The sequence below is a fragment of the Triplophysa rosa genome, linkage group LG17, assembly GCF_024868665.1.
Source record: "Triplophysa rosa linkage group LG17, Trosa_1v2, whole genome shotgun sequence".
Classification (NCBI taxonomy): Eukaryota; Metazoa; Chordata; class Actinopteri; order Cypriniformes; family Nemacheilidae; genus Triplophysa; species Triplophysa rosa.
This window is the reverse complement of record NC_079906.1, coordinates 1969581-1989804: the sequence shown is the minus strand read 5'-3', so window position 1 is coordinate 1989804 and position 20224 is coordinate 1969581. Positions and strand designations below refer to the sequence as shown.

At 37.3% G+C, this 20224-nt stretch overlaps 1 protein-coding gene across 2 annotated transcripts in view; it reads left to right on the top strand.

The window, feature by feature from the left end:
- The first annotated feature begins 633 nt into the window (after window positions 1-633).
- brpf1 (bromodomain and PHD finger containing, 1) overlaps window positions 634-20224 on the top strand; it is a 342746-nt gene continuing 323155 nt past the window's right edge. The window contains exons 1-3 of one of the 2 annotated variants that reach the window (XM_057355913.1): window positions 634-816; window positions 10490-11219; window positions 19073-19262. In XM_057355913.1, coding sequence (XP_057211896.1) covers window positions 10504-11219; window positions 19073-19262 — 906 coding nt within the window. In that variant the 5' untranslated portion in view covers window positions 634-816; window positions 10490-10503. Of the gene's footprint in view, window positions 817-10458; window positions 11220-19072; window positions 19263-20224 lie in introns of both variants that reach the window. The other variant, XM_057355912.1, reaches the window with a different exon arrangement.

Sequence of the window (20224 nt, the reverse complement as noted above, 5' to 3'; positions counted from 1 at the left end):
AAAAATCATTAGGATTTTAAGTAAAGATCATGTTCCATGAAGATATTTAGCTAATTTCCTACCATAAATATATCAAAACTTTATTTTTGTGAGTGGATGGCCTGCTACAGTGCCTCCGATTAATAACTTCGAAGGCGATTTTCTCAATATTTTGATTTTTTGCACCCTCCTCAGATTCCAGAGTTTTAAACTGTCGTATCTCCACCTGATATTGTCCTATCCTAACAACCCATACATGAATAGAAAGCTTAATTATTCAGCTTTCGTGTGATGTAAAAATCTCAATTTTGAAAAATTGACCCATAAGACTGGTTTTGTTGTCCAGGGTCACAAATATGTAATTTACCCACTAGTTCAATATTACTCCCGCCGTATGTGTTTTAGTACTTGCGTAATAAATAGAGAGGCAACGCAAGGTGTGACGGGCACCAGCAGATTCGTCATTTATGCTCTACAAAAAGAAGGAGGTACAATTTAATACAGAACATATGGAATGTCTAACAAAGTTGTATGAAAGCCTGTTGTAAATTGACTAGATGTGAAAAAGGAATTATTTGTTCATGTTCATTTGAAAAGCAGTTTGCCCGTGAGATGAATTGACGAACGTGCTGACGCGGATCATGCGCTATCTCCTTTTGTTCGTTTTCAGTTCCTGATGTTGTTGTCTGTGTGATGGTCTGAATTCGTACAGGATCCATTAATCTTACTCACATTTTCTTATCAGATTTGAATTAAACTCATCCGGTCTGAATTAAACTTATGTCCTTGTTTCTCGCACTCGGAGTAAACGTGATATCTGCCGCGGAGTCCGGAGTAGTAAGTGTTCATCATAAAACACTTTCACCTGTTAGAGATTTGTGTGGTTATGTGTTATTTACACGTGATCATATAGAAGCTCACATTTTGTATGAACATATTTGTATAATTTTAATTGTAAAGTTGCACTGGGTTTGCTTTTAAGCACGCATGATCAAAAGCACAATGGCAGTTGCATGTACCATGGTAACGACAATCCTTGACTTACTTTGGAGTAACGTTAACGTTAATATTTTTTTTGCCGTGGCGTGGTGTCTACCAAAATACCGTGGTATTGCTATCTGATATCTAAACTGTACATTGTACCATCACAGTACTGAGGATCCAGATGAATGTGAGCATTTCTATTCATGTTTGTCACGGGGTTCATCAAATCTGTATTAATACAATGTTGGTACACAATTGTTGGAATTTCTACATTAAGCACAACCTTTTTTTACTTAAACTCCAGAAATTGTGAATGGCACGTTTGAAAAGCTAATATTGGTGCAAGGTTGTGGGTCCCTATTTGACAGAGATGTAGTAACAGGTCTAAGAATAGATGAGACACTTCAACAACATATTTATACTTGGTTTGTTACTATTCTAAAATACAAGGAAACATCTGGATGGAATAGAGGGAAATGAAGGTTATAGTTTTTTTATCTGGGCAGTACTGCATCACTTCAGTCAGTGCCATTACTGTTGTTTCTGTTTAATAGCCATTTAACCCCTTAAAGTGGTCGTTCACCCCAAAATAAAAATTCTGTCATCATTTAACTTACCCTCTTGTCATTTCAAACCTATATGACTTACTTTCTTCCACAGAACACAAAATAAGATGTTTTGAAAAATGTTGTTAATCTGCACCTATTCACTTGTATTGGTTTTGTGTCCATACAATATAAGTTAATGGGTGTTGGTGCTGTTCGGTTACCAACTTGCTTAAAATACCTTCTTTTGTGTTTCCAGCAAGAATAAAAGTCATACATGTTTGAAATAACAAGAGTGTGAGTAAATGATAAAACATTTTGGGTGAACTATCACTTTTACATGCACAGGGCCCATGGGAGGGCCGGAAGGCTGCTTTTAGCCTGTTTGCATTTTTTATTACATTTGTTTTACATCAATATTCAATTAACTATCAAAAACTATTTGAACGCTAAAACACTCAACATTCATGTTATAAATGAAGATGCCCCTCATCTGTCATTGACTACGTTTACATGCGCATCAATAATGCGATTATTTCCAATAATCAGAGTAAGGACTTAACTTGTTTACATGACATGAGAACAAATTTGCTCCCGTTTACATGGAAGTTTTATTAGGCTGATTATTTCCTATAAAACACAGCACAAATGATGATCTCAGGTACAGTAAGTGTGTGTGTTACTGGCTATAGTTTTAATACAGGGGTCTTCAACTTTTTCAGGGTAAGGACCCCTTAGATGAGAGATGCATGGAGCAGGGACCCCCTTATACTAAATGTGTAAACAGAGTTATTTAAATAGAAACAACCCTTATTGTCAAAGCAATATTATGTTAAGATATTACATTAGCTCTATGATGCATGTTATTGTTGCACATACATACTTTTCTGTGTATTATTTTTATTGTTAATATAGATTGTTTGATTATTTTAAGGAATTTGCAGCATCATACATTTTCATTTTACTTTGAGATGGACAGTTAAACATTTACTTGTCATGAACCTTAATTTTTGTTAAGGCTTCAGTGAGTTGACAGACCTTGGTGAATGGCACAAAGACTAGTGGAGGTAGAGGTTGTCTCTGGATGCGAAATAAATCAGTGCAAATGTTATGCATTCTGTTGTAAAAGCAGGCAGTTTTATTAAGTTTAATTATTTTTTTCCGCTTCTCTGTGTGTTGCAGAACACACCGCTTTTTTTATAATTCTGTGCTCCGTTGTCTTTCTCATGGATCACCATTGTCGCGGCTGTTACAGGAAAATTCACAAGTTTTTTTCTGCAGAGCATATCAGACTGAGGAGAGCAACATGCAACGAGTCCGCGTTATTTTGGGGGCAACTTGTTTGATGTGCACCATCAGTACACATTGCGCGTTTCACTGATTTTAAATTTGATTTGTCAGAGTTTACAATGCAGAAGCAGTGTGGTACCATTTGCCTGTCAAATTAGCGCTTTACAGCTTTAACAAATTTGAACAGAAGTTCTGAAATATATGAGAATGCACTATATTTGCACGCAACTCCTTTCATGCATACTCTGAATTTATCGAAAGGGAGACAGAGAATGTACTGATTCTAAACCTACAGTCTTAAAAGAAAGACATAGGTACTTATATTTGATTTAGGCCCTATCGGTTTTTATGATGCATATAACGTTTTTTCTAACGCTTCTGCTGCCTGAATGGATGTTTTTGTCCGCACGCAGGTTAAACTTGCAATGTGCGGGAGCTTCAATGAGTCCGTGCACACCTTAAAGAGAACATTGGTTGTAATATTTCTGTACCCTGTACATTTTTAACAAAAAAATGCCTGTGAGTAAACAGTAATTAGCGGACCCCTTGTAGTTGGGGCCGCGGACCCCCGGTTGACGACCCATGTTTTAATATAATTGCGTCAAATGCAAAAAACTGTTATGTGGATGTATTTTATGGTTATTCGGCGGTGTGATAAATATAGAAATATGATGGAAAATGTCTCCGCAACGGTGGAGACATTTTCATGCTGTCATCCCGTTCTCGCTGTTTCTGTATGAACGTGTTGACGGTAAAACTTCAGACTGTCATGTTTAGCATGAATTTGCGCGTAAGGTGCGTGACAGAAGCACATGCGCACCTTGATCAGAGCAGCATAATAACGCGATTAAGGTGCCTTCATATTGCGATTAAAACCGACATACAGGTGTTGGTCATATAATTAGAATATCATCAAAAAGTTGATTTATTTCACTAATTCCATTCAAAAAGTGAAACTTGTATATTATATTCATTCATTACACACAGACTGATATATTTCAAATGTTTATTTCTTTTAATTTTGATGATTATAACTGACAACTAATGAAAATCCCGAATTCAGTATCTCAGAAAATAGAGATGCACCGATTGCAATTTTCTTTGCTGATTCCGATTTCCGATTTCATTATAAGTGAAACCTGCCGATTCCGATTTTTGCCGATTCCGATTTTCTTTCCACAAACTATAATTGACAGTATACTGTATATAAAATAGGGCTGTCAACGTTAACGCATGCGATTAATTTTTTCAAATTAACGCGTGAGAAAATATTTATCGCAATTAACGCAGCATCCCTTTGTTTTGACATCCTTTGTCTAGCGTTACATTGTGTAATCACGCTCTTATTCGTGTACAGGCTTTTAAACCACTTAAGCGCGATTTTAAACAGTTGCTTTGACGCGTTCAATGAAGATAGACCGCTTCTAAACTGTGGGACGCGGCAAAACGCAACGAGAGGTCCAGTCTGGTGTGTACAGTAACGGCTGCGTCGGTGAATCTCTGTCAGACAGCGCATCCCGTGTTAAGTTCTCTTTCGTGCTTGAATGGATAAAACCACACAAGATTATGTCAGAAAGCCCGTTTTGTCTAGCATTTTCTTAAGCACAGACTTCAAAGTGTAAAATAAAATCTTAAATGAATGCAAAGAGTTGTGAAAATGGGAGTGCGGTGACGGTCAGATCTGCGTACTGAGACAGCTCTTAAAGGGGCCACGTTCTTAAACGTGCTGCTCTGACTCCTGTCACTAATGTTAATCAAAGAACAAAATAAAAGAGGAAATCAATGTGATTTTATAGCTTTAATGAGAATTCTTCTGCATTTAATTTATAATTTAGCATTAAAGACTGTAAAGTGTCCTTCAATTTCCTACATGAGCTCTCAATTATACTGTTGAATGGCTATAATTAATGTTAAAATAATCAATTTAATAGAGACATCAGTTACAATACTAATATCAAAATGTTCGCTTTCATAAAATGATGCTGTTAAAGAAATATGTTGTTTCTAAATCAATTTAAAGATTAAATGTGAAATTATTAAAATGTAAAAGTATATTTTAAAATATAATTGTTGTGTGCGATTAATCGTGATTAATCACAGAAAAAATGTGTGATTAATCCGATTAATTTTTTTAATCGATTGACAGCACTAATATAAAACCATATTAACTTTTCTTCAATAGACATTTTTTTCATTTTCTGTGGCACTGCCCACAGTCTGTGGCACTGCTCAGGTGTTATGAGAGCCCAGGTTGCTCTGATAGTGGCCTTCAGCTCTTCTGCATTGTTGGGTCTGGCATATCGCATCTTCCTCTTCACAATACCCCATAGATTTTCTATGGTGTTAAGGTCAGGCGAGTTTGCTGGCCAATTAAGAACAGGGATACCATGGTCCTTAAACCAGGTACTGGTAGCTTTGGCACTGTGTGCATAGTGTTGTTTTTGGCGGCCTGTTTTAATTTTAGTTATAGTCTAGTCTTTGTGTCAAGCTGTCATTTTAGTTTTGATTAGTTTTAGTCACGTTCATACTCTTTTTAGTCTAGTCAAGTTTCAGTCGACTAAAAGTCTGAGCATTTTAGTCTTATTTTAGTCAGAATTATCCATGACTATTTTCGTCTAGTTTTAGTCAACGAAAACTGATGACATTTTAGTCTAGTTTTAGTCAATGAAAATTGTATTTTAGTCTCTTTTTAGTAATGCAATTCTATTTAACCCAGTCAATATAGTATAAGTACCTAGTAGTATAGACGAAACCAAATTTTTCTTTTAGCCAAACCCATTTCAAACAAGGTAATCTTAGTATATTATTGTTACCTTGTAGACTCAGAATACATCGATTCCAGACACGGAAGACGTCTGATTTGAATTTACGGCCATCGGTAGGGGTGGGAATCTCTAGGCACGATGTGATTCGATTACGATTCAGAGGGCTGCGATGCGATGATAAAACGATTCTCGATGCATATTTTTCCTATACAAATTTTCTTTTTCTTGCTGTGTGACTATTAAAATCAATATCAATATCCTTCATTAATAAAACAAATGGAAGTGATTTCGCAAGTCAACTGGAAGGTTAAATTTGCCAGCATTACAAAGAACCAACAGGTAAAGAGTGACTGCCCTCAGTGCCCTGTAGTAGCATGCAGAATGCAGTAAATTAATGCAGACTTTTTTGCACATAGCACTGGAGCTAGAGAGGTTTAAAGTTATTATAGTTCACTACAGTATTTTTTGTCTGAGTGTTCGATTTAACGGGACTTTTATTTTGACGGGTCTTTGGGAAGACGCTTGAGTTTTTGTGTTTGCTGATAGCTTCACTCAAACAGTAAACGCTCGTAAAATAAACTCTCAGAGCAACTCTGGAGATGAAGTTCATGTGTTCATATCCTCATACAGCGCAGACGCAGATAAATCCTCGACCATCACTCGTGTTGTATGTTAAACTGTGCACATAATTCACTCAGACATGCAGAACAGCCAGATGACATTTAAATAACAGGATTCCGCTCCGCATCTAGGTTAAAGCAACAGACGAAATAACGTTATAACGTCTCGTCTCGTTTTGGTCAACGAAAATGAAGAGACATTTTAGCATAGTTTTTATTTTGTAAACCACATTTAGTCTCGTTTTTATTCGTCAACAATATTGCATTATACATTTAATTATAGTCATCGTCACATGACCAGCATTTACGTTGCGTCTCGTCTCGTTTTCGTCACGTGATAAAGGTTCGTTGACGACCATATTTAGTCATAATTTTCGTTGACGAAAGCAACACTATGTGTGCAGGTGCCAAGTCCTGTTGGAAAATGAAATCTGCATCTCCATAAAGTTGGTCAGCAGCAGGAAGCATGAAGTGCTCTAAAACTTCCTGGTATACGGCTGCGTTGACCTTGGACCTCAGAAAACACAGTGGACCAACACCAGCAGATGACATGGCACCCCAAACCATCAGTGACTGTGGAAACTTTACACTGGACCTCAAGCAACGTGGATTCTGTGGCTCTCCTCTCTTCCTCCAGACTCCGGGACCCTGATTTCCAAAGGAAATGCAAAATTTACTTTCATCAGAGAACATAACTTTGGACCACTCAGCAGCAGTCCAGTCCTTTTTGTCTTTAGCCCAGGCGAGACGCTTCTGACGCTGTCTGTTGTTCAAGAGTGGCTTGACACAAGGAATGCGACAGCTGAAACCCATGTCTTGCATACGTCTGTGCGTAGTGGTTCTTGAAGCACTGACTCCAGCTGCAGTCCACTCTTTGTGAATCTCCCCCACATTTTTGAATGGGTTTTGTTTCACAATCCTCTCCAGGGTGCGGTTATCCCTATTGCTTGTACACTTTTTTTCTACCACATCTTTTCCTTCCCTTCGCCTCTCTATTAATGTGCTTGGACACAGAGCTCTGTGAACAGCCAGCCTCTTTTGCAATGACCTTTTGTGTCTTGCCCTCCTTGTGCAAGGTGTCAATGGTCGTCCTTTGGACGACTGTCAAGTCAGCAGTCTTCCCCATGATTGTGTAGCCTACAGAACTAGACTGAGAGACCATTTAAAGGCCTTTGCAGGTGTTTTGAGTTAATTAGCTGATTAGAGTGTGGCACCAGGTGTCTTCAATATTGAACCTTTTCACAATATTCTAATTTTCTGAGATACTGAATTTGGGGTTTTCATTAGTTGTCAGTTATAATCATCAAATTTAAAAGAAATAAAGATTTGAAATATATCAGTCTGTGTGTAATGAATGAATATAATATACAAGTTTCACTTTTTGAATGGAATTAGTGAAATAAATCAACTTTTTGATGATATTGTAATTATATGACCAGCACCTGTATGTTGCTTTGATTATGCTTACTGCGATTATGAGCTTAATCACATTATTTAAATCGAATGATTGCGTTTACATGAGGTAAAGTGTAATCGCAGTATTGCCAAAATTATATTATAATCGCATTATGAGGGTGCATGTAAATGTAGTCATTGTTACTTTAAACAAACAGATTGTTCTGCCACCAGCTCACACTATTGGTCAAGTCAGTGTTGTTGTTTTGGGTTGTATGAGTTTCTCCATAAAGGCACATTTTCAGTTTGAGAGAAGAAAAATGATTTCACTTTTCTAATAACTGTTTTAAGTGTACCTAGGGCCCTGTGAAATCTGTTTCCTTTTTCCCAAATATTTTTTTTCCATTTTCATATTTCTGGATTCTGTGTTTTCTGTCTTTTACTATACAATAGTAGTATATTTGCCCACAAATACTTCAGTATACTATAGTATTCACTAGAGATGCCTTTATTCTCAATATAATGTTGAACAGTTCGGTACGACATCCATGGTTCAATACGTGTAAGTGAATTGCAGTGTTCCGGTTTTGCGTTTAAATTATTTCTGTGCGCTTCCTGGCTCTGTTCGTCTTTGTCTGTATGTCTGTGTGCTGAGATAGATAAATGCATCCCCACGAGTAATATTTAATAGCGAGTCGGGCGGTGAAGCAAGGCTGCCTGCAACAGGAGAAGCAATGTGCTGTTGAGTGTAATACGAACAGACGCAGACTGGCTTTATTGTATGCCTGTTGTACTAAAGTGATAATGTCCGAATTTGGCATATCAAGAATGTATTTTTACATTGCATACGAAAGCAGCACGTTCGCGTTACTCTCACCCAGCACATGAAGAAAGAGCGTCTACAGCACCATGCCAAAGTCCGTTTAACGAAAGTCATGCCACTCGGCGGCCTTTCGGACAGCTATTTACGTCATAGCAAGAGCACCTCCAGGCAGCTATTAGCATTGCATTTCTTCCAGTTTATTGCTATGGTGTACACCTTGTTAATATATTATCCTTGGCCTTTCCCATTGAGTGCTAGTGTTTGCAGTGTTACGCGCAACGCACGTTTACTTCCATTACAGCAATCGCAAAGTTTTGCATTTACGTTATTTTAAATACACTGATGAGCAAAATCTCTTCAAGAAGCTTATTTTACTGGCATGTTGATGAACAGTAAACCAAAAACTGCTGTGAGCTGCCAGTGTAAATCTTTACATTTATTCAATACACCAGAAAAGTTGATTTTTGCTTAAAGATAATAAAATAAGTAAAGTAAAATAAAGAGAATTTCAGTAAAATCGTTTTTCTTCTTAACTTTTTACTGTTCCTGTCACATAAGCATAGAAAAATAAAAAAACACTTTAATGTGCCAAGCCATCAGAACCGAACCGAAAACCGTGGGTGAAAAACCGAGGTTTGTATTGAACCATGGGTGAGCTGTATTGTTGCATCCCTAGTACACAAATGTATAATTGACTATTTGCTTATTTACATGCATATTGGTTGTATATTAGTATGTGTAAAGCACATATCAATGCTTTATTCTGCATTGCCTTATTTTACATCCCTTAATCCTACCCAATACCTAAACCTAAAAACTACCTTATAAGCAGTAATTAGGAGTTTATTGAGGCAAAAGTTGTAGTTAATAGTTAGTAAATAGTGAGAATTGTTACCTATTCTAAAATGTGACAATATTCACTTATAAAAACAGTCTATAAAAAACCTATAGTAGACACTTTGAACCATACAGGAAAATAGATACAATTATTACACAGCTCGTTGGAATGCTTGATTCTGATTGGCCAGTCGTGACATTTGCAGGTTTGTTATACCCAGATAACAAAAACGAGTAACACACAGTAACCCCGATACAGCAAATCATTTTGACATTATGTAAGGGTCAGCTTCGGATCCTGATCACATTGTCGGGGCTTATTTCTGTGATAATTACCGGCTGCCTGTACATTATCCCTTACATTTATTTATTTTTATGTTTTATATTTTTTTATATTTTATATGAAAGTCCAGCCCCATTATACCCGTACATAGGGTATAATATACATCTAAGGTAATAAACCAGTATCTTACCAGTACAGTTTCTGTTTTTTATATTGTTTTTAGGTCTACTTAACTTTCAGTACTATTGCTGCAATACACGCAAGCATATTACATATTTTAACCGCATCTGATTATTTCTAACGTTATAGCACAATTTTAATTTTGTTCAGCCCTGCTCAGCGCAACTTTCTGGTTAAGACATAATACATTTGCCAGTTCCGTGCCATTCTACGTTATTCTGAATTGCATTCTTCGCAAATTCCGTTTTATGCCTGGATTCCAAGTTTTCGTCCACATTTTCCACATTGCGGAAATCATAAGGCCCTATGTTCTTTAATATTCAGCATGACTGCAAATGCGATATTCCTTATGTACAACAGTTCTGTAAATAAGACAGAAATTATTAGATATTAGTATCAACAAGTTATAAGTGACATTTCATACACAATATTACCAGGTAATTCAATGGTTCCCAAACTTTTTAGGCCGGGTCCCCTTTTTGTAGTAAAACAAGTTTTCGAGCCCCGCCGTATCCCCACCACCTAAATACACCCACATAAAGACACTTTTATGAAACCTCCTTTACCTGCAAACTAATATAATATTTATTGAATTGTCATGTCCCCCTTGTAATGACCTCGCAGGGGTCTCGCCACTCTAGTTTGGGAACCACTGAGTTAATTGGAATTAACAGTATTCAACAGTATTCAGCTTGTATAGTCATACTATTGGCTTGTTATAGATTGAATGGTCCATGTTTTTGACACTCTCTCATAGATGTAAGCTGGACTTCTTCCTGTCTCTACAGTATCCATTGTCAAAATGGGGCTGGACTTTGATGTCAAGACATTCTGCCACAACCTGCGGGCTACCAAACCCCCCTACGAGTGCCCAGTGGAAAGCTGCCGTAAAGTCTACAAAAGCTACAGCGGCATTGAATATCACCTTTATCACTACGATCACGACAATCCACCCCCTCCTCAGAGCACTCCTCAGAAGAAGCGTAAAGGCCGACCGCCTAGGGTCTCCTTGGCAGGGTCAGGAGATGGCCCTGATTCTAGTACCGGTTTTGGGATCACTGGGCAGGGAACTACGCCGGGTAGCCCAGCCGAACGCTCCGATCACTCCCATTCGCCTGTGAGAGAGACAATGACCTATGCCGAAGCTCAGCGGATGGTAGAACTGGAGATCCGTGGGCGAGTGCACCGCATCAGCATCTTTGAGAACCTGGATGTGTTTTCAGAGGAGGACAGTGGTGCTGAAGATCCGCCATCTTCTGGAATCGGGGGCTCAGCTTCGTGTAATGGGGGTGGAGTCGAGGGTGGCATTGGTAAGGACAGATTGGATTGTTCTGCAACCAATGGCGAGAAAGGGCCTCAAAAAACAGGAAAGTACAAAAGCAAAGAGAAGAAAAAAGACATCAGCTCACACCATCACATGAACCCACCTGGACCAGCTGTGAAGTTGCCTGAAGTGGTCTTTCGAGAACTGGATGAGGAAAGACCTGATGCGCCCCCTCGACCCACATCTTACTACAGGTAGAGTTCTGTCAACACTACAGTCTGACAGTTCTAAAAAACCCAGACTGTATTTGTGGTGTTAGTATAAAATGGGCAAAACATGACTTAATTTTAAGATCAAAAGGCATCACTGGCTATATGCAGATATTATAGGCTATATAAGATATTTTATATGTTTTTAGGGATGGAACGGTACATGAATAAAATCCGTACTGTTCATTTCACTTGTAACGGTTCGAGACGTGCGTGTATTATTCGGTCCGTTCATGCGCAGAGTAGGCTTGTCAGGGTTTTTCCCTGACTCAAAATGAAGCGGAGGTGGTGCCATCCTGATTTTGTACACACACACACACGTAGGCCTACCGTACCTTTTAAGTGGCTTAACCAAAGTGACTTTGACATATTAAAAGTTCAAATAAAATGAGATGAAAATGACAATTATTAAGTTATATAAAATATTACTTTTATTCAACCAAACGGAAATGTTTTTTTTAATCAAATAAATCTTTTTATAATTTTCAACTAACTTTTCAGCCCACTATAGCCAACTGAATTAACCAGTCTTAATAAATGACTAAAATTCACATCTTACATTGTCTGTGGTTCACTTTAAATGATTCAATGATTTCTTATATTCGCAAGTGACTGAAAAGTTCAATAGTTTAAATGAATTGGTTCAATATTACACAGCTTTAACCATGGATTAAAGTTCTCCGCCGCTACGACGGATTTCCGTCAATTGCAGGGTCCCCGCCTGTCCTTAATGTCATAAATTCATTTTTCATGATTTTAACCATAGACATATATATATATATACAGGTGCTGGTCATATAATTAGAATATCATCAAAAAGTTGATTTATTTCACTAATTCCATTCAAAAAGTGAAACTTGTATATTACATTCATTCATTACACACAGACTGATATATTTCAAATGTTTATTTCTTTTAATTTGATGATTATAACTGACAACTAATGAAAATCCCAAATTCAGTATCTCAGAAAATTAGAATATTACTTAAGACCAATACAAAGAAAGGATTTTTAGAAATCTTGGCCAACTGAAAAGTATGAACATGAAAAGTATGAGCATGTACAGCACTCAATACTTAGTTGGGGCTCCTTTTGCCTGAATTACTGCAGCAATGCGGCGTGGCATGGAGTCGATCAGTCTGTGGCACTGCTCAGGTGTTATGAGAGGCCAGGTTGCTCTGATAGTGGCCTTCAGCTCTTCTGCATTGTTGGGTCTGGCATATCGCATCTTCCTCTTCACAATACCCCATAGATTTTCTATGGGGTTAAGGTCAGGCGAGTTTGCTGGCCAATTAAGAACAGGGATACCATGGTCCTTAAACCAGGTACTGGTAGCTTTGGCACTGTGTGCAGGTGCCAAGTCCTGTTGGAAAATGAAATCTGCATCTCCATAAAGTTGGTCAGCAGCAGGAAGCATCAGAAGCGTCTCGCCTGGGCTAAAGACAAAAAGGACTGGACTGCTGCTGAGTGGTCCAAAGTTATGTTCTCTGATGAAAGTAAATTTTGCATTTCCTTTGGAAATCAGGGTCCCAGAGTCTGGAGGAAGAGAGGAGAGGCACAGAATCCACGTTGCTTGAGGTCCAGTGTAAAGTTTCCACAGTCAGTGATGGTTTGGGGTGCCATGTCATCTGCTGGTGTTGGTCCACTGTGTTTTCTGAGGTCCAAGGTCAACGCAGCCGTATACCAGGAAGTTTTAGAGCACTTCATGCTTCCTGCTGCTGACCAACTTTATGGAGATGCAATTTCATTTTCCAACAGGACTTGGCACCTGCACACAGTGCCAAAGCTACCAGTACCTGGTTTAAGGACCATGGTATCCCTGTCCTGCAGTAATTCAGGCAAAAGGAGCCCCAACTAAGTATTGAGTGCTGTACATGCTCATACTTTTCATGTTCATACTTTTCAGTTGGCCAAGATTTCTAAAAATCCTTTCTTTGTATTGGTCTTAAGTAATATTCTAATTTTCTGAGATACTGAATTTGGGATTTTCATTAGTTGTCAGTTATAATCATCAAATTAAAAGAAATAAACATTTGAAATATATCAGTCTGTGTGTAATGAATGAATATAATATACAAGTTTCACTTTTTGAATGGAATTAGTGAAATAAATCAACTTTTTGATGATATTCTAATTATATGACCAGCACCTGTATATATATATATATATATATATATATAGTATATATATTTATATTTATATATATATATATAACTAGACCACGCCATTTTCCGTGGATCGTACGTCAACGCAGCCGACTATTGACATTAGTTTATCATTATCTGTTTTCATTCTCAAATAATTTCAATACTTTTCTAATTACTGGATACAGAAACGTTTTGGCTCCAAGAGATGGTTGACAAATGAGGTCATGAACTGCGCAAGTACAGATAGTTCACATCGCTAATTGTAATCTATTTAATAGATTAAATGCACATGATCAGAAGATTTATATCAAATCTGATGTCACATTCCTTTACTATATGTTACTATTACTACTCAGAGGTGGACAGTAACGAAGTAAATTTGCCTGAGTACTGTACTTAAGTACACTTTTTGAGTATCTGTACTTTACTTGAGTATTATTTTTTCTGAGTACTTGTACTTTAACTTCACTACATTTGAAAGACAAATATCATACTTTTTACTCCACTACATTTATAAAAAGGTCCAAAAGTAGAAAATGGTTTCTATGCAGCGGGTTTTCCGTGTGCGCAATTTATCTTGCTTGCGATCTCCAGGACCTTTTAATGTTGCCAAGTATTTCAGTTTTTCTAAGCTCGCGTTTTCCGGCAACTTTGAATGGCCATTTGCAATTAACGCAAATCTGGCAACTCTGGGATCTTCCCCGCTAAACTAATGTAAACGTAGGGCTGCTACACCATTGATAGCGCTCTAAAAAGGCAAATAGAACAATAAAAGAGAAAAAGGCACATGTAAAGTGTGGTGTAATCATCTGTGGGTTACGATCAGTCAAAGATCGTAGAAACATTGTCATGAAAATGATCGGCATAACGGCTAAACGGTAAATAAGCATCACATACACCCTTGAGCTACGCGTGCGTGTTAACTTCTGATCTGCTGCTATATCATTTAAAGCGATTTGGAAAATGAATGATGTTTTTACTGAAGTAACTATAGTTGAAGTATTCCTGTTGAAATAAAAACAATAGAACCCTGCCCAAAATACAACATAAAATGTAATGGATTTAATGGTTATAATGGGAATTGTACTATGGATACTTGTTGTCTATTGTATGTGATGGATTCTATTGATGATGGTAAATCCTATTGGAATAAAACCCAAAACACACTACAAAGAGGAATTTAATTTAAAAATCTCATTCTAATTCAAAAATTCATTGTTTTTTTCAGCAGGGATGGTATTTGCAGTAAAACAACAGTATCAACATATTTACCATTTTCTATATATGGGAACCATACTCCAATTAATAATCTTTAGTAAAACCACAGCAACTAAACATATAATGAACATAGTTCATTATACTAGCTATAGTTTACAGTATGTTTGTAGTTAAATTATGGTAATACAAATGGTAATAAATCCAACAAACACATGGCTTCTACACTTTACTATTTACAAGAACCTTACTACTTACTGGTAAATTGCTGCTAAAACTGGTTAAGGGAATATACAAAATAAAAGAACACTGCTCATAAATACATATAGGCCTGGGGGGCTAATGAGGATAATTAGGCTAAATGATCATACAGGATTATATCTAAACGAAACATTATGTGCTAAACATATAAAGCTCTTAAAGGAGTTGCTCACTGCAAAATTTTCCCCCATTGACTTCCATAGTAGGAATAAAAACTACTATGGAAAGTCAATGGGGGCAAATTTTGAAGTGAACTACTCCTTTAATACAACTGATACTGTGAGCTACTCAGTGTGTTCAGTAGGTTGCTTCAGAGGCATAAGGTATACGACAATAAAACAATGCACAACTGACATAAAGGAAATTTACTTTTAATACTTAAGTACGTTTAAAAGCACGTACTTCTGTACTTTTACTCAAGTAAGAATCTGTCTTTACAACTTTTACTTGTAGTGGAGTAATATTTGACCAGTAGTATCTGTACTTTCACTCAAGTAAGGAAGTTGTGTACTTCGTCCACCTCTGTATACTGCTATTTCATACTTACAATGCATGGCAGTGTTATTTGATTTACAATATCACATACATCATGTTTTACTGCTGTAACAGGTTTACCGGATAAATAAAAGAACATATTTTATCTTTTTATCGTCTAAAATTACTACAGAAAAAGCCATTTCCACAGTGAAAAACATTCGTTTTATATAACACGTACATAAATTAAACTATATTACCTTGGGTGTTTTGTTCGATGATTGAAAATAAATCTCAGAAACAATCTCTAAACTACATGTCTGTTTTATTCTCGACTACTGCAACGTGGTTATTTATTCTGTTGCTTGTCTTGTCTACAACATATCACTGAACATGGTGGCATCTAGTGGATTCTCACGAATAACAGGCACAAATAATGGACTTCACATTTCCTTATGACAACCATTCATTTTAAAGTAGCTATAATCGAGACACGAAGCAACTCTATACGTATATCGTAAGCCGTTGAAATATGTTAAGAAATGTAAACGTGATTGTGCTTTTAATGCCGAAAAAGCTCTCCCATTGGGTTCAGTGGACTTTTAGTGCACTGTTGCCCTCACCAATATGGCGGCGCCATTGACATATCACAGCAGCGGAGCAAAGCGGGCAATGCGGCGTCTAGTTATATATATACTGTATATGTCTATGATTTTAACCCTTTGACGCATACGATCACATCGGTGTGATTAGAACATTCAGCGCTTTAACTGGCACTGAGCCAGAGACAGACTCAATCCTGCTACCTGTCACAACCAGGGCTCGAGAGAAGAGAGAATTTTACTTGCCCGACCGGACAAGTAACTTAAAAAAAATAACTCTCAGGGCTGTGCAGTGCGACATATATGTAGAATAATAAGAATATGTGCAATAGACAGAGCTGTATGTTTGTGTGAAGTGTGTTTGTCGTTGTGCTTGTTTGTTTGTGACATTAATCAATAGCGCATCACTCACGGACACGGAATCCTGTTATTTAATTATGTCATTGTACTGTTTGAGTGAAGCTACGGTCAAAAACATATTAACTCGAGCGTCTTTCCGACAAGTCGTCAAAATAAAAGTCCTGTTAAACTGAACACTCAGATGAAAAAATACTGTAGTGTGTACTATAGTGTTTGCTATGGAAAATTGTAGTACCCTTGTAGTAAATTGATAAACTAGAGTAAACACATAGTATACTATAATAAAGTTCGAAAACACTATAGTATCTAGGAATTTTACTGCAGTTTACTATAGTAAATACTGTAATATACTACAGTAATTAATGTGGACAAATATATCACTATTGTAAAGTAGAAAATGAAAAACACAGTACTTAGAAATATTAAAGCAAATTTAGGTAAACTAAAAAATGATATTGCCTTAATTTATCCATCTGTATGTAACATTAATGTCATTTGTCAGTTACCTGCCTATTCATGTGATGAACTGCACTTGCACATTTTTTAATGATGACAACAGACGTTTTATACTTGTGGCATGACTAGTGTTGTAGTACTCGAGACCGGTCTCAAGACCATTTTGTGATGGTCTTGTCTCGGTCTCAACTGTCTTGGTCTCAGACTTAGTGGTCTCTGGATTTTTTTTCAAGACCGGTCAAAACCACAACTGTGGGAATTACAATAAAATGATGGTGCATTGTCTGATTTAAGTGTTAACATTATTAATGTGATTGGATGTAAAACTTTAATGCCAGGTTTCACACACAAGGCTTAAGACTATAGTCACAGACTAAAATAAAAGTTTGAGCTGTCTTAACTGAAAATAAATAGCCGTGATATATGTTAAAATATGTCGTTGCCATTGTTTTGTCTCAAGATGCACACCAGCAGTATTTTTTATCCAAGGCATTTTAATAAAAGTTACTTAAATATCCTAATTGAACTAAGGCATAGTCCTGGCTTAAGCTAAGCCTTGACTGTTGTGCCGGTAAGAGATGAATGGGGGATTGTCCTAGAAGAAATCTTAACAAAATGAATACAAAGGTCCACAATATCCAAGATGTGGTTGCAAAAAAGGTACTTGTATTAGATCTTGTTTCTTTATATTATAAAGTCTTGACCTGATGTCATGTCTTGGAGCACTTTTCTACCATTGTGCCGAATCGTTCTCGTTGCTTAATCGTTCCACTCCGTGCCCATCCATGCCAGCCGGTACGTAAATGGATTCATTTTCCACCGCAGGGCTGATAACGGAAATTTTACGGAACCGTTATAGAACCGTGCTGAAAATTCCGAGCCGAGAACAGTTTGTAATTGTGCCGTGTTGAACCAGGCTCACGTGGAAACATAATTGTAACCGTTTCAGACTGTGCTTAGAACGATTCAGCGCGATATTGGAAAAGCGCTCTTGGCCTCGACACCCTCTGGTCTTGGTCTTGTCTTGGTCTCGGTTTAGGTGGTCTCGACTACAACACTAGCTACGACTGTTTGGCCTGTGCTACAAAACCTCTGTAACACCAGTGCTATGTAAAAGTTAATGTACCGCCCTGCCACTAATAATATTTATTGCTTGCCTAAAACGCTTAGAAGCAAACTTGAGCACTCAGAATCCGAAACAATTATTTTTTTATGTTCAGTCAAGTAATTTTTGTACTTGGACAAGTACATATGTCATTCACAAAAATTACTTGACCGAACATAAAAAAATTATAACTTCATATGAAGTGTCAGTATAATTGTAAAGGACAACCACATGACAACGCTTAATGTCAAGCCTTGAAAAACTTGCACTGAAGTTATGTAGATGGTTGATTATTTGTCAAGGTAAGTATAATGTTTTCATAGATTAAAAATAGCTTTTAAAATACGCAAACTGGCAATATGAAAGCGATTTAAAACATCTCCCCTTAAAACACTATTGGTCTTGACTATTTAAAAAAGTGTCGGTTAAAGGAATATGACTTGCCTTATAAGAAATTCAGTCAGATTTTTTTCACTTTAATCCATGTTTAACTCTCCACAACACTAACCTTACAACTTGCCTTATACGCAACCGTTTAAGTGAATGACACGAGAATGCGCTTTCATGTTCTGCACTCACGGATACACAGAGAAGGTGAACGAGCGCGCGTTTGCTTTCACTTTATGATAATGAAACTTTGCAGGTAATCCGCGGGTCACATGCATACAGAATCGTGGGCCGTGATCTGTACGGATCGCGGATAAACCATAGTTGGATCCTTTACACGACTAATAATTGTAACAAAATATTTGACGCATAATAATTGGCTTATTTCAAAAGTGCATCAGAATCGATATGGGGCAGTTGTATCGATGCGCGCATCGTCAGGAGCCCATGGCAATGTATCACCGTATCGATATTTTGAACACAGCCCTAACATCCAGTGTGACGTGAAGAACGCAAATGTAGCAGGCAATTGAATAGCTTGAATAATGTCAATGAAATACATCATATCCATAATGAAAGTAGGCAAAGAACACACTAGAGGCTAAAGAAAAAAAAAGTTTTGTTTTTTTGAAACAATAGGTCTACCAGGAGCAATACTCCTAGTTAATAATCTTGTCAGAAGTTAAGGCACTAATTTGATGCTAGATAACGTTAATGTAATGAGGAGTACAGCAATAATCCATCTGTAACCTCTCTTGAATAAAACACTAATTTTCATTATCTAATTTTGTTCTTATGGTTCATTGACTTGGATACTGTTTACTTCTCAGGTACATTGATAAGTCGGCAGAGGAGCTGGATGAGGACGTGGAGTATGACATAGATGAGGAAGACTACATCTGGCTGGACTTCATGAATAAAAAGCGTGAAAGTGATGGGGTTGCTCCGATCACTCAGGAGGTTTTTGAGTACCTTATGGATCGACTGGAAAAGGAATCTTACTTTGAGAGTCACAACAAGGTCAGTGAGACAGGGCTGTATGGTAACTTATTTTTGTAGCAGCACTTTTTAATCAGCAAATTTTGGAGCACAGTCAAAAATTTAGGAGCTCAGACAATTGACGAAGTTTTTTTAAACAGAAACGTTAGTGTGGCACCTTATAAATGCACAAAGTATGGAAAGCATGATAAACTAAGCTTATTTGTTATTATTGATTATATCAAGGGTCTGTTGAATGCTTCATTGTGACGAACATTCTAAGGGTGTGCATTGTTTTCAGGAAACGCACACCTATAAAGTAGTTCCAGATCTGTCAACCGCATTACAGCTGCACCTGAAACACTCACGCACAGTCTAAGCTTGGACATCGCCTCAAAACTGAAAGTAAAAAGCAAAGCTCTAAATTGCGCGTTAAGAGTATTTCCCTTTCTCATAGTGGGAAACGCTACTCAGTAGTGGTGCAACAGATCACAGAACTCACGGTTCGGATCATATTACGGGTTTTGGGTGATGGATCAGACCGTTTTTTGGATTAGCTACTGTAAATGCTCATTAGAGTTGTATTATTATAATATGAGCAGTTTAGAGAATTTTATAAAAATGAAGTTGTGAAAATACCCAGAAGATATAAACAGGTTAATTTAACTGAGAATCTTGTTTCTAAAAAGTTATTATTTATCATCTAGACTGTCATACAGTATGCATGCATACTGTAGGCATTGATTTTTACTTTGATAGACTTTCAAACGCTTCCGTGTGTATCTGTGTAAGCGCTCGGTAGAGAGTGCAATGCAATGATCATTTCACGTGCTTCCGGGATTGGTTGCGCAAGCGCTCGGTAAGGAGCCATTAGAAGACATATCCGATGACCTTAGAAACACAATAGCCAATCAGAGGTCTTTCATAATTTGCTCAACAGCGCTCAAAATGATAGCGGGAAATGCAAGTATCGTCACATTTAGTACCGACTGGTACCGAAATGT